The sequence below is a fragment of the Gymnoscopelus braueri genome, assembly GCF_963280865.1.
Source record: "Gymnoscopelus braueri genome assembly, chromosome: 3".
NCBI lineage: Eukaryota > Metazoa > Chordata > Actinopteri > Myctophiformes > Myctophidae > Gymnoscopelus > Gymnoscopelus braueri.
In genome coordinates this window covers 39,408,593-39,422,337 of record NC_137612.1, presented here as the reverse complement: position 1 = coordinate 39,422,337, position 13,745 = coordinate 39,408,593, and the positions used below count along the sequence as shown (strand labels likewise).

Genomic DNA, 13,745 nt, shown 5'->3' with positions numbered 1-13,745 from the left:
ATAATAATAAAAAAAAAAAGAAATGCTTTTAAGAAGTAGTGAAAATAACAGATCGATCGGCTACTTTCACTAGTGTGGGTCCTGTGGGACCCAAACTAGGTGGTCCACATTTCTCCACAAACCCAGGGTACACATTTCTCTTTTGGGTCTCGAGCTAAAAAGTTTGGGAACCACTGAGTTATATTGTATTAACATACTCTATCATACAGATTTGGAAAAATAAAATGTTATTCACTAAATACAATTGCATAATAAAGCTTTAATGTGCAGACTGCAGACAATAAAACAATAATTACACAGCTTTTTTGTGACTGGCATTTTTATTTGGTATCACCAGACTCCAACCATCCCCTTAAAAAAATTATAATATACAGTTTAAACTAATAACACACTTTACATTCATGTCACTGCAAGGCTTTGAAGAAACATTGTGATGATGGTGTACAATTACAATTACAGTTTAGGAGTGTTTAAATTTATATTCATGAACATTAAATGTGGAACCCGGTGAGTCCTGTCATTGCCACTATTGCTTATTATCAGTATAGTATATTATTATTATCAGTAAGTGTTAAACAGGCCAGACACTATGTACTCTGAGGCATCTCCATCTATGAGGCCTGTTCCATTACTATGAACGAACCAGCAGGGAATATTTACTCCATTCTTCACATCATTCCTATAGTCCTTCTGCCAGCCTCTGTGGACCAATGGAGAAAGAGACATTATATTGACTCAAATATATGAAAAACGGTACATTGCAGCAAAGACAAACGCACAGTTTTACCTATACCACAGCACTATTATTCATATTCATTCAGCCTATAGGAAGAGACTGGCATGTATGTGTACCTGGTCACAGTGAGCTCCTGTCCCTTCACAAACATGGTGGCATCAGGTTTCTCAGGACCGTCCTCTCCGGGACGCAGCTCTCCCACCTCAAACTCAACCCCATGGTAAAACTGACCTGGACGACATTGATTGATTGATTGAATTCATCAAGACATATAAAGACACAATACTATTCAATAACTCATCAATACTAGGAGCAATAAAAAGTATATTTACAGAAAAAACTGCGGGGGGTAATTTATTTTGGCAACCTAGAAGACTGTCCAGTTGGTCCAGTTGGAAATTGCAGGCAGGTTCTCTTTTATGGTGGTTTTGAAGGAGGGCAGGGAATCGCACTTTTTGATGGCTGGTGCCACCTGGTGGTAGGGTATTCCACATTTTGGGGGCAAAATAGTACAATGAATTCATCCCCCATGTTTGTGCCAAATCTGGGGGGAAAGAGATCAGTGGAGCTCCCTCTGTGCCCGTGGGCGTTCTCACTCTTTTGAAGTAGTTTGACAGGTACATAGGCACTGGTCCCTTGAGTATCTTGTAGACCAGGCCCAATGCTAGTTGCTGTACTCTGTCCTCTACCCTGAGCCATCCCATAATGAGCAGGGGTTAGTCCTAGGTGTGAGGTCTAGTCTGACTAGTTTGTTTTGAGAGGTCTGTAGTTTTGATTTGAGTGCCTATGAGGTGCATGCATGGACAGCCCACCATTGTAAATAAACTTTTGCTTTTCCAACGTAGAATCATTCTGGCCTTCTGGTTTAGTTCCTATTGGCATGCACTTAAAAGACATTAACACGCTAACCCTAGACTATTGCACAATGTAAACAATTTAAGCATCCAAAGAGCCTACTTAATTCAATAATTTATCATAACCATGTATAATATACTCAAACAGTGGTGTGGTTCTGTACCTAGCAGGCCGTGAACAGATGGGGACAGAAGATGGCTGTCCAGGGTGTAGAAGCCCAGGTAGCTTTGGTGGTATGGGTGGCTCTTCCGGACCCGGTGTAGCAGGACCACAAACGTCACTGAATCTTTTAGACTGACCATCAGGCTGTAGTCTTTGGTCAACAGAAGATCCATACTGGTGGTGGAAAGGAGGTGCCAGGGCAGAGATAACAAAGGTTGTGAGAAGAGCGTGGGAGGAGGAAGGGGCGAGGGAGGATGGAAGAGACAATGGAGAGGGGAGGGAGGCAGGGGAGAAGGGAGTGGTGATACTGCAGGTGTACTCTGGAAGGGTGGGCGGCTGGGATTCAGCCTTGACTATAACCCATTCAACCCGGGAACGCATCTGTGTCACTTTAGATTTCTTTGGGCTATTCAAAAATATTTGTAAAAAGAAAATCGTGAAAATCTGTGCAAATCTTTGAATATATATATACATTTTTTACTCAAATCTTTGCTTCTGGGGGGTCCCTGGAACAAAATGTTTTGAGATGGGGGGGTCCGCGAACAAATACATTCATTTTGGGTGGTCGTTGACATGAAAAAAGTTTGAGAATCACTGATATTACAGCAAAATTTTTCAAAAAGCTGTTAGGATTTAGAAGACATTTGTAGAATCCCCAGAAGGAAAGATTTGAGTTAAAAATGTTTTTAAAAAACATATATATTCAAAGATTTGCACAAACAATTTTTCCGTAGCCCAAACTATAAAATAATGGTTATAGCAAAAAAAAATCTAAAATGACACAGTATGCGTTCCCGGAATGAATATCATATTGTTATTTGTACTTGCATTGTCCCGTCACTGAGTGAGAAGATACTCTCAAAACCAATAACTTACTTGGGTCCTTTGAGGGCAGCTGTATCAGACCACAGGAACTTGATTCGTTTGCCCTCTTGTAACAGTGAGATTTCTTCAGTGGTCACCTGCAGTCTCACCCCGAGGGTCTTGTGAAGGATGCCGAAACGTCCAAAGTAGGTATTGATTTTACCATCGGGAGCAACTTTCTTATCTCCAATAGTCTGACCGTTGACTAAAATACCTACGGAAGCAAAATTGGATTCAGACACACTGAAAACTATATACAATTAAAGAGTCCCCAAACGTAAACTTTCACAACGTACAACTCTATTCAAATCTTGCGATATATTCAGATCTAGGTCAATATTGTGTTCAAATTGTGAAGCCTAAAACAGAAATGGATGTCAGAATAATAATCAGATGTTGTTCAGTGTCCAATGCAGTGTTTTAATCACCTGTGGTTGTGTCTCTAACCAGGTTGAAGATGGTGCCTGGTGCGTCGTTGATATTGAAGCACAGTGAATCATCTCTCTTTGGAAGCTCTATTATGAAATGAGGATCTCCATCCACTGAAATGATATATAAGGAGAGGCACAGTTAACATTGAACACTCAAAGTCAGCTGCCAATATCTGAAGCTGAGTTATATGCTAACACCAGTGGTGTAAAGTAACTAAGTACATACTCAAGTACTGTACTTAAGTACAAATTTGAGGCCTTTCTTTACTTTACTGGAGTATTTCCAATTTTCAATACTTTTACCTCTACTAGCTTACATCTCAGAGGGAAATATTGTACTTTTTACTCCACTACAATTATTTGGAAACGTTAGTTACTAGTTACTACATTAACCACTTCAGCCCTATATATACTTTGGCTATTTGAAAATAGCCGATCTACAAGCTCACTTTGCGACGCATTGTGATCTGCTATTTTCAAATGATTTGTATACATATTACTTATGAAATGGGACATTCTGCATAATGAGTACTTTTACTTTTGGTACTTTAAGTATATTTTGATGCCCATACTTTTATACTTTTACTCAAATAAAATCTGAATAACGGACTTTTACTTGTAACAGAGTACTTCTTACTACTTACATTGCTGTATTGATACGTTTACTTAAGTAACAAATGTGAGTACTTCTTCCATCACTGGCTAACACTTGGGTATTTACCTAAGTATGAAGAAGGTGGATCTGCTGAAAGGCTTCGTTGATATGATGTTGTTGATATACCTGGTTAGACACAAAATGACAATCAGATTTTTTTAAATGTATACGTCGAAAGCAGAAACCGTTCTTATTCTGTTGGGTGTAAATTGAATGTTTTACTTAGTCTCTCTGCCCTTTGTCGTTGCTCTGTAAAAATAATAGTGAAAAGCTATTAGGCAAGAAGATGACAACGTAGGGATTCAGCAGCTTCAATAGTGTGTTACTGTGTATTACACTTTAGTTTTCTTCCCATTCCTACCCTCAGTCAGTTTGTCAGCGATGAGGGAACCGGTCTCGCCATCCTCAGACCGAGGCTTGGTGACCACCATGGAGGTCAGCGGAGTGACAAAATTGTACAGCAAGGACATTTCCAGAGCCTTGGCTGTGGCATTGCTTTTTTCCTTTGCAGTACCAGTCTTACTGGAACAAAAATAAATTGAAACAAATTTGACGGTTACTGTTTATTCAAACAGTATTGACCATAGACTTCCTACATTCCAAGAAACTGAAGAGCCTCAAGGTCCTGACAGACGGAAGCAACTACAGTAGCTTGAGAGGATTCAAACAGACCTCTGCTCCAGTAGCTGTTGGATGGTGATGTAGGCCCACATACGTTCTGTGAAGTCCCCAAAGATGTACTCCTTCTCTGGGTAGATAACGCTCCAATCTACAGCGGTCGCCATGCCCTGTATCTGGAAGTCTTCCTCAGACTGGAGAAAGAGAAGAGAAGAAACAGCCGTTTTAACTCTAAGACATAATGGTATATTGTACCAAAGTGACTATTTACCTCGTTGTTTATTGACTAGAGTTCATGCGTATACTCTGCTCATTACCATTTCACGTCGCTCTGGATAAGAGCATCTGCTAAATGGCAAAATAGTAAATTTAGGTGTCGTAGGAGTACAGTAAATGGGTGAATGAAGCGTAATGGGAAGGGAGGTGATATATCTACAAATTGACATAATTCCGAGCTTCAGGAGGGCAGTCCCAGAACTTTTCCTTGGAACCCGTGCACCTCCAGATGTCCTGACTCGCCGAACTATAGTTTGGGAAGCCCCAATCTCCCCTACCACTAGGTAGGGGAGTAGGAGGGGTGGGGAGCATAGAGTTATTATCTAGAGAACGGACGGCCCCGCCCCCACCTATTCATTTCAATGAAGTTGCTCACCAGCGCATGAAGCACCCGTAAATACCCTCTTCTTCCGCACAAAATGTGGAAGACTTGAGCACCGAGCAGGCGCACTAGGGTATCAAACGGTAGAAGCACGGACAGTAGCCTTTTGAATGCGGAAGATTTGAACACCAGGCGGCGGCAGCTTCACTAATACGCTGTGGTTCTGGGGACTTGGTGGGGAGCCCCATATCAAGGTGTTTCCCGTTTAAGAGACTTTGAGCTTGTTTTTCTGTAAAGTCACTTGTAAATATTGGTAGTTGCGGGTTTTTTTGGTTTGTTTCTAAAGTGTAGTTGTAGGCTTCCTTCCTAATGTTGTTTTTTCATGTCAAGGACCCCCAGATTAATATGTATTTGTCCACGGAACCTCATCTGAAAATATTTTGGGTTAAAATGTTTCAAAAATATTTGAAATAAGTAAATATTCAAAATTTTAAGGATTATGATTCACCAGGATTCTGGATGGCTTGGTTCCAGGCTTAAAATCATTTGTATAAGTATTTTCCTATTGGAGGAGGAGGCATTTGATTTCAATATCATCCCTCGGGACCAACCAGTAGGAGTCAGCATTTACAAGATTACACAAGTGTGTGTTGAAATCAGGCAATAATAGCCATAATGACCTGGGAGAAAAGGGCAAAAACTGACAGGAAAAACAAAAACAAAAAAGAAATGGATAAGCGATGCTTTTTTCAGCTAAAGTATAAGAGACTACAGCACTCCTCTGTCTCTCTCACCCCCTTGGCGAACACTTCCACCATAAAGTTCTCCACCAGGAAGTTCTCATTGTCACTCAGTCGTCCAGCCACCACAATCTCTGAGCCGTTGAACAGCTGATTGAAGTGGTGGTTGGTCAGATGGTCCACGCTGTTGTCGGGGTAACGCATGTCCACCTCTAAGAGTAGAGTACTGGCCACCTCCTCATAGAAACCCTGGGGGAAATAAAATCATAATAATAATACTCATAATAATAATAACAATAGAAGAAGAAGAAGCATTATTTACATTACATTTTCTAATGGAAATTAAAAGTACATAAAAAACTAAAATGGCAAAAAGTACACAAAAGATGAATTAAAAGCTAAAAACAGTAAAAGTAGTCGTTAGTTAAAAGCATAATGAAACATAGGAGCAATAAAATACGGATTCTGTAAAAGTGTGATTTTAAGATTGATTGATTAGACGCCACAGAGGTCACGAGTCTGATCTCCTATGGGTGATCGTTGCAGAGTTTAGGGACTGAACAAGTATGGTCGGACTTAAAAAGCCCTAAAAGTCCTCAAGCTATGAATGCATGGAATCTCTGTGTGCGCACAAGCGTGTGATTTAATTTCTCATTAGTATTCATCCAGAATGCTGCACCTGACTGTATGTTGTGTTGTTGCCTTCTGCAAATGACTGACATGATTGGCTGTGTAATATCACATAGGCCTACAGTATACGATGTCCTAACATAAATCCTATATCACAGTGGTTCTCAACCTTTCCGGGCTGTGACCCCCCAAAATAATCATATTTGAACTGGGGACCCCCCACCCTGACCAGCACTTGGAATTACAGGAGTTGAGGCATTACATTTAGTTCCACAGATAAATGTTGTGAAAATAGCTGAACTACAAGCTCACAACGCCTCGCAACACGAAAAAAGTGAGTACCACTGCTATATCACCCCCCACACTCCCTTACTGCACCTGGAGTTGGGCGGTTGCATCTGAGGCCTCATAGATTCTGCGGGCCAGTCCCTTGTTTTCTTTGGCCATCACATCCAGAAAGGAGTAATCCACATCATTTCCAAATCCCAGACAGAAGAGAGACATTTTCCCGTCTATAGCTTCACGGACGTTTTCTTGGATTGTTGGGAGGTCGGTAATTCCTGCATGTCCATAATGCACACATACATACAATATAACAAACACAAATATGGACATGTGATCCCTTCCACCCTTCCACCGACAGCACCACAAACATCTTCCACAATGCATTACAGGAGGGTAGCTCGCACACATTTGCAGATTATGGTCAATTTAACACGTAAGCAATAGCCTACATCAGTGCTTCTCAAACTTTTTCATGCCAAGGACCCCCCAAACTGATATGTATTTGGCCACGGACCCCCATCTGAAAATGTTATGTGCCAGGGACCCCCAGAAGAGAAGATTTGTGTTAAAAAATGATCCAAATATTCAAAAATGTCCAATACTTTCAAGATGTCTTCTGGTTTAGAAGGCATTTTGTAGAATTACGGTCTTCCGGGTTCCACCGCAAAATACTCAATTCATTTTTCCCATTGACATTTCCAAAAATATTTATATCAATTAATTTAAGCCTAGAATCAAGCCACCCAGGGTCCTGGTGAATCATGACCATAAAACGTTTGATTCTGTGATTATTTTTTTTTAAACGGCAAAACAAAGGGTATTTATTAAATATAGTATATCATATAATTAAATATAAAATAAAAAAAACACAGAAAAAAACGTTTTATGGTCATGATTCACCAGGACCCTGGATGGCTTGATTCTAGGCTTAAATTAATTGATATAAATATTTTTGGAAATGGGAAAAATGCATTGAGTTTTTCCTGCCGGCACCAGGAAGTGGGCGGGAACTGCGATGCTCTATTTCAAGAGTTGAGCTTACCGCCACTTGGCATTCCATCAGTCATGAAGAGGATCATGTCAAAACTCCTTTCTGGGAGCCTGTTGTCTTGCCTGTCTGTCACCAGCATGTTTACAGCAGCTAATGCTGCATCGTTGATATTGGTCCCTGGAAGGGGAACACACGCGCGCACACACACACACACACACACACACACACACACACACACACACACACACACACACACACACACACACACACACACACACACACACACACACACACACACACACACACACACACACACACACACACACACACTGTCAACAGTGTACAATGATATTCAAATTAATTCGGTAAATTGTGTGTATACCTTTTGCTTACATACTGGGTTGTGCTTTGGGCGGGATGCTGTGATGACAAAGTAACCTTGTGGTTTTTTTTTCTGCATAGTGTAGGCTAGTTGTATAGGTGTATACTATTGTATACTGTTGTTCTTTATTGATGGTGCTTGTGTCATTTTATTTCTTACCTTTGTACTGCTGTATCCCACAGTACTTTCCTTACTCTGTATCTGTAACTCTAACTGCTGTGCTGCCTCTTGGCGACTGACTTTCCCCCGCGGGATCAATATAGGTCTATCTAGTTTAATCGTTATGCCAATTCCCTGTGTATATTCTAGTGCCTTTGTCACTGTTACCCCTCCTACAGTTGGTCCTAGGGAGAGCACAGACAATCATGTATCTCCTCTGATACATGTGACATCAATGCCACTTCTTGTCCCCTGACAGTGATTCTTACATCCACGTTCATGTATTCCTCTGGCGAATGTCAGGGCTTCGGCCACATTTTCCTCGCTGGCCTTAGTGAGAGATTCTTTCCAGAAATCAACCTCATTATCAAACAGGATGATTGCAAAGTAGTCTTCCTCATGCAGGTCCTGGAGGATGGCCAGCAATGCCTCACGTGTCTGCACAGGGTAACAAAAGATCAGAGGTCATGCATAGACATGTACTGTACATAGAATAGCTTTACATCAAGGGTGCGAGCACAACTCTTCTTACGGGGTGCACTGTCTGGAAAAGTTACTTTACAATACATCTCTAGTGTATACATTGGTACCGTACCGCCCCCCCCCCCCCCCCCTTTTTTTTTAGGACTCAGTCAGATGTGCATTAGGGTATTTTGTATAGTGATTTAATATGTTTGTGATTTACTACCTGTACCCCTATATTCGAACGGACTGAGATTATATGTGCTTATGTTATATGTATATTCAAGGACTCTGATGTGTATAATGGATTTTGCTTTGTATGAATTTGTATTGCACCTTTTGTACAAGTTGGTTGGAAGTTGTTGATATCTACACGGACAGGGGAAGTTGTCTTCCCTACGGACACTATAAATGGGACACTTCCGTTGCCCGCAGCATACACCGCTGATGAAGGCTTGACACCGAAATGCGTACGTTGTTCTGTCTGCTCTGCAGTATACCATGCCAACTTATAAAAGTGCCTTAAAGGACAGTTCCGTGAGTGCTGGTATTATCTTGTAGAGATTTATTGTACAATACATAGAATAGCCCACATAATAGACACATTTCCACGCATTTTTTCTCTCACACACTCACCGTCTCACATAGACCTTCTCACCTGTTTGATTTTCTTCCCTCGCATGGATACGCTGATGTCAATTACAAACACCACATTCTTTGGAACTCTGGGCAAGTCAGGAGGTGCAAAGAAGTGGACGAAGTATCCATTCACAATCTAAAGGGGGGGAAGACAAACAGAATATATCGTCTCTGTCGGGTGGAAACCAAAACAGTTAGCAGCAACTATATATTTTATTATATTATTTACATTTTGGACAACCGCTATGCTGCGTAAGAGTTTCAGGACATGCCTTTCAATCATTAAGGGATTTTCATTTCAGACCAAGAACGCTGCAACCTACAGACAGTATGCAAGTCTCTATTCAATTGTTTGCAGACAGATTTTAAGGTTAAACTGTTGTCTTTGTTGACAGCTGACCTGAATGTCCCCTAGATCGGTGGCCCGGTTCACGTCGTACTTAATGACAAAATCTCCATCGATCAGAGTTCCATCACAGCCTGGACACTTCCTCTGCTGCTCCAGTGTTGGTGAGAATGAGATGTGTGCCTGAATGAGGGATACAATACATTCACTTTAGTGTCTAATAGATTAGAAGACAATACAGAAGTGCTGCTTAGGTGTGTGGTTTCCTTCAACAAAGCCAAGGCACACAGTCGTTTTTTGGAAAATCTGTGCCATTGCATGGCAGAGAGCAACCTACGTGTTGCGACCTGCTCTGGTCTTCATCGGGGTAGTAATGATGTGCACTCATTACTAATTAATGTTTTACTACAAAAAGTGCCTTGGATTTATTGAAGGAGACTTGATGTTAATTTAATATGTTATACAATAGGGTAGGGTAGAAGATAAACAAAGCTGAATTTAAAAGATGAATGAAACGAGCTGTCAAAAAAGAACCTCAGGATGGTTTGACAATTAGCCCCCTACCTTTTTGTCTGTGACAGTTTTCTCCACCAGAGGGAGCAGCTCATTGGATAAGAAGGTTCCATAGGCATCAACATATGCAATACCCTGTGGCTCGTAGATATCTACCACAATCTGTGCAAAGTTAGACACAAACATACACACAGTGAGATGGTCTTGCTTTAAGCAGTGTGGGATGTGAACATATATACTGTATTTTATCAAGGAGATCCACCTGAAAGTTGCGGACAAGCTGCTTGGGTTTGACCCGGGTCAGAATCTCATACTGGCCTAGTTTCCTGTTAAGAAGCTCCTCATAGGTCAGAATGAATTTCACATTGCTATTGGCAGCAATGTTCACCGACACAGAGAACTTCTCCATTTTTCTTCCAGAGGCCCTATGAACACAGACAAACCAAAACGAATAAATAACAAAATATCAGGAATCAAGTGACAATGAGCGCGCTCACAGAAAAACAGAGTGTGAGAGAGAGTGATGCAAGTTGATGTTACTGCATCAGACAGTATTATTATTGGAGCGTGCCTCCTGAGCTCCATTACTCTAATAATGCCGCTATCACAGGCCGACAGTTTTACAGTCTATTACAACACCTAATCTAAAAACTGATTATCAACAAATATATATCCACGTACAACCTTGACAGCTGAGCTTAAGGAGATGAACCTTACATGGGGCGAGGCACAGCATGCAGCACAAGAGGCAGATCGTCAAAGCCTAATGTCTCACCTGGGATGAAGAGGATTAAGTAAGTGACTTTCCCAGTGACTTACTTGACCAGTCCAGCAGTCTGTCCTGATGAGACAGCTTCCTCGTACTGCTTCTTGGCTTTCTCCTTCTCCCTGACCGCCCCAACATACATATCACTCTCAATTTCCCTGAAAAGCAAATGAGAAAAGTTAGAAAGCACACAAGGGTTTTGTATGTGGTCGGGGAGATACAGAGGCAGCCATGCAGGGACACACGCACGCACGCACGCACGCACGCACGCACGCACGCACGCACGCACACACACACACGCACACACACATACACACATGCACACACATTAAGAAGAGACAGAGAGATGGCACTGACATGCTGAAGTTGGTGATGAAGGCGGTCTTGGGCAGCTCCACCTCAAAGAAGATTTCCTGTGGGGAGTTGGCATTGTTCACAGCACTGGAGGTCATGACAGTGTGAGCAAAACGAGATGCTACAGTACAGTCCAATGTAACACTGTACACCTCCACCTGAGAGAGAGAGAGAGAGAGAGAGAGAGAGAGAGAGACACACACACACACACACACACACACACACACACACACACACACACACACACACACACAAACAGGAATGTTGATTGATTGAATACTTTATTAACCGTTTGCAAAAAGTACAGAGGTACAGTTATACAATAATGATAAAAGGATAACACAAAATGTTCCATTGTGGTCCTATGTATTAATGTCATCAAGACATATAAAGACACACAATATCATACAAGAAATCATCAATAGGAGCAATATACGTATATTTACTGGGCATCGTGTGACATACTAGCGTCATGTCCAGGGGGTGTACCGTGTACCTGTACATCATGTGACATACTAGTGTCAGGGGGTGTACCGCAATAGGGCCGCAAGGCTTATTTACTTAATTATTACTTACGTACATTATGAGTCGCTACAGGGAGTTAACTACTTCTATTGGTTTCAAAGAAACAGTATTAGCCTTTTGCTCACATGAACAACATTAAGTCAGTTATTCCACATGTACAGCGCAATGAGCTCATTTGGGAGAGTCCGGCTAAAGGACACGTTGGTGTTCTACTGACTGTTCTGTTTTTCCTTTCATCACCAGACTGAGGAAAGGGATATTTATTTCTTACCTCTGCGTTGTTTGTACTTCTTTTCTGCAATAAAAAGATAAAGAGAGACACATCATAATGTGATGGATAAATACAGTATAAGTTAAAAGAAAATACAGATAAGCACAGCATCCAATTTTTAGACATCTTCAGTTAATTATTCAAGTAAGTTCTGTGAATCATCCCATATTTGGTACATTTAAGTTCTTTTGTTGTACCAAACTTCTCATTTCAGAGTAAACAGTGAAATTATGCGATAGTCTATGATGTTAAAAGTTTTCAACTCTGAATTAAATTGGTTGCAAATTAGTTGTCAGGCTTTCTCAAAGTGATGTGAACTTCAAAGTAATGTTAGCAGCAGGGAAATTATGGAATTTGTGTGTGGAAATAATTTCATTGCAGCTACCTTAAGTAACCTGGGGGGGGCACCTTGCGTCTCCTGGAATTCATATACAGAGATATATTAACACCAATGTTACAATTAAATTGAATTAACACAATTAACAAAATGTATCCTGCAAACCCATGCAACACACTCACACACTCTATTCACGCATACACAGAGAAACAGCTAGCCGAGAAGGCATGCTTAAAAGATTAAAGTATATTGAAATAAATTATAATGCTCCATATCTTTTGCTTTTCAGCAGCGTAGACACATGACATCATTGTTTTTCAATGATACAACTGTCAGAAAAATATGCCGACATTGATTTAAAAATAATAATCGATGAGCTCAGAAGTGTTGATTCTCAGAGTTAACGATTCAGATTCGCTAACAATTCTGGTTCTTGATTCCCATCCCTACATGGAACACATGCGGGCCATTAAAGATCCAATGACATCCAAAAATCAACCTTATTTCTTGTAATTCACTGTAGATATATGCAATATCTGCCCTCAATATGACAAAAAAAATGCTTTTTGTTGTTGTATTGAGGGCAGATATTGCATATATCTACAGTAAAGAGGACTAAAGGCAAAGCAGCACTGAGATCTTAAAAAAGAGCCACGCGATGACTGAAAACTGAACTGAGTACTGAACTGCAATTTTAGTTTGCATTTAAATTATTCTGTTCCGTTTATCATTCAATGAAAATGGCTTTATAAGTAAGGTCTGGTTATTATTATTATTATAAATTCAACTACAAAAACAGAAGCAGAAACAGAAGCAGTGATGTTACCTGGATGGCAGCGCCATGGCGGGAGATAACCAAAGCTCCTTGGGCCTCGCTGAGAAGCCAGAGGCAGACACAGCCCCACAGCAGCACAACACTCCTCAACCTAGACATGACTAAACTCCACCAAACACTCACTCACTTCATTGCTGAGAAAAGAGCCCAATGTCCCTGCCCAGGAGGAGGGCTCAATTTAAAGTATTGACCAAAAGACCTGACCTCAGCATCATGAGGCCTGGGGGATGTATGTCACCTCAAAGAGCATTTTGTGCATGCTAACGTTTTACAAGTGTTTGCATAACTATTAATCTTAACTAATTTAACTTGATGGGTTTCTGATGTTTTGTTACATGTTCATGCTTCAAGCTTGGACTCATCAATAAAGTGAATAATAAAAACAAGCAGCCCCAGTACTAATCCAGAAATTAGTATATAGCAGAGTAGATTATCCCTCATTCAACTACAGTACTTATTAGGTTACAACGGTAACACACGTAAACTTGGTATCGGTGTTGTTTATCTACTTGTTGACCAACTGTTTCACTACAAAATGGTCATAATGTCGATGCCATTGCACGTGTGCATGGTCTGTCCTGTCTAGTCACT

The 13,745-nt window shown here is 40.9% G+C and overlaps 1 protein-coding gene across 1 annotated transcript; it reads right to left on the bottom strand.

Moving 5' to 3' along the window:
* Positions 1-307: 307 nt before the first annotated feature.
* On the bottom strand, positions 308-13,277 carry LOC308081212 (inter-alpha-trypsin inhibitor heavy chain H3-like). The gene is made up of 22 exons (XM_080423151.1): positions 13,146-13,277; positions 12,368-12,400; positions 11,983-12,006; positions 11,190-11,344; positions 10,886-10,990; positions 10,329-10,491; positions 10,118-10,228; positions 9,608-9,736; positions 9,227-9,343; positions 8,376-8,544; positions 7,617-7,742; positions 6,668-6,849; positions 5,714-5,908; positions 4,376-4,515; positions 4,065-4,225; positions 3,926-3,952; positions 3,770-3,829; positions 3,046-3,159; positions 2,630-2,831; positions 1,755-1,927; positions 853-967; positions 308-700 (listed from the first exon to the last, which is right to left on the bottom strand). Exons 1-22 carry the CDS (start codon positions 13,251-13,253, stop codon positions 562-564), a joined length of 2,748 nt encoding a protein of 915 aa, XP_080279277.1. The 5' UTR covers positions 13,254-13,277; the 3' UTR covers positions 308-561.
* Between the last annotated feature and the right edge of the window lie 468 nt (positions 13,278-13,745).

Coding starts and splice junctions, on each gene's coding strand:
- LOC308081212 (XM_080423151.1), bottom strand. CDS start 13,253: ATGTCTAGGTTGAGGAGTGTTGTGCTGCTGTGGGGCTGTGTCTGCCTC. Junction 8,545..9,226: donor GAGGGAAGAAAATCAAACAG/GTGAGAAGGTCT, acceptor TACCCTGTGCAG/ACACGTGAGGCATTGCTGGC. Junction 701..852: donor CAGGAGCTCACTGTGACCAG/GTACACATACAT, acceptor ATTGGTCCACAG/AGGCTGGCAGAAGGACTATA.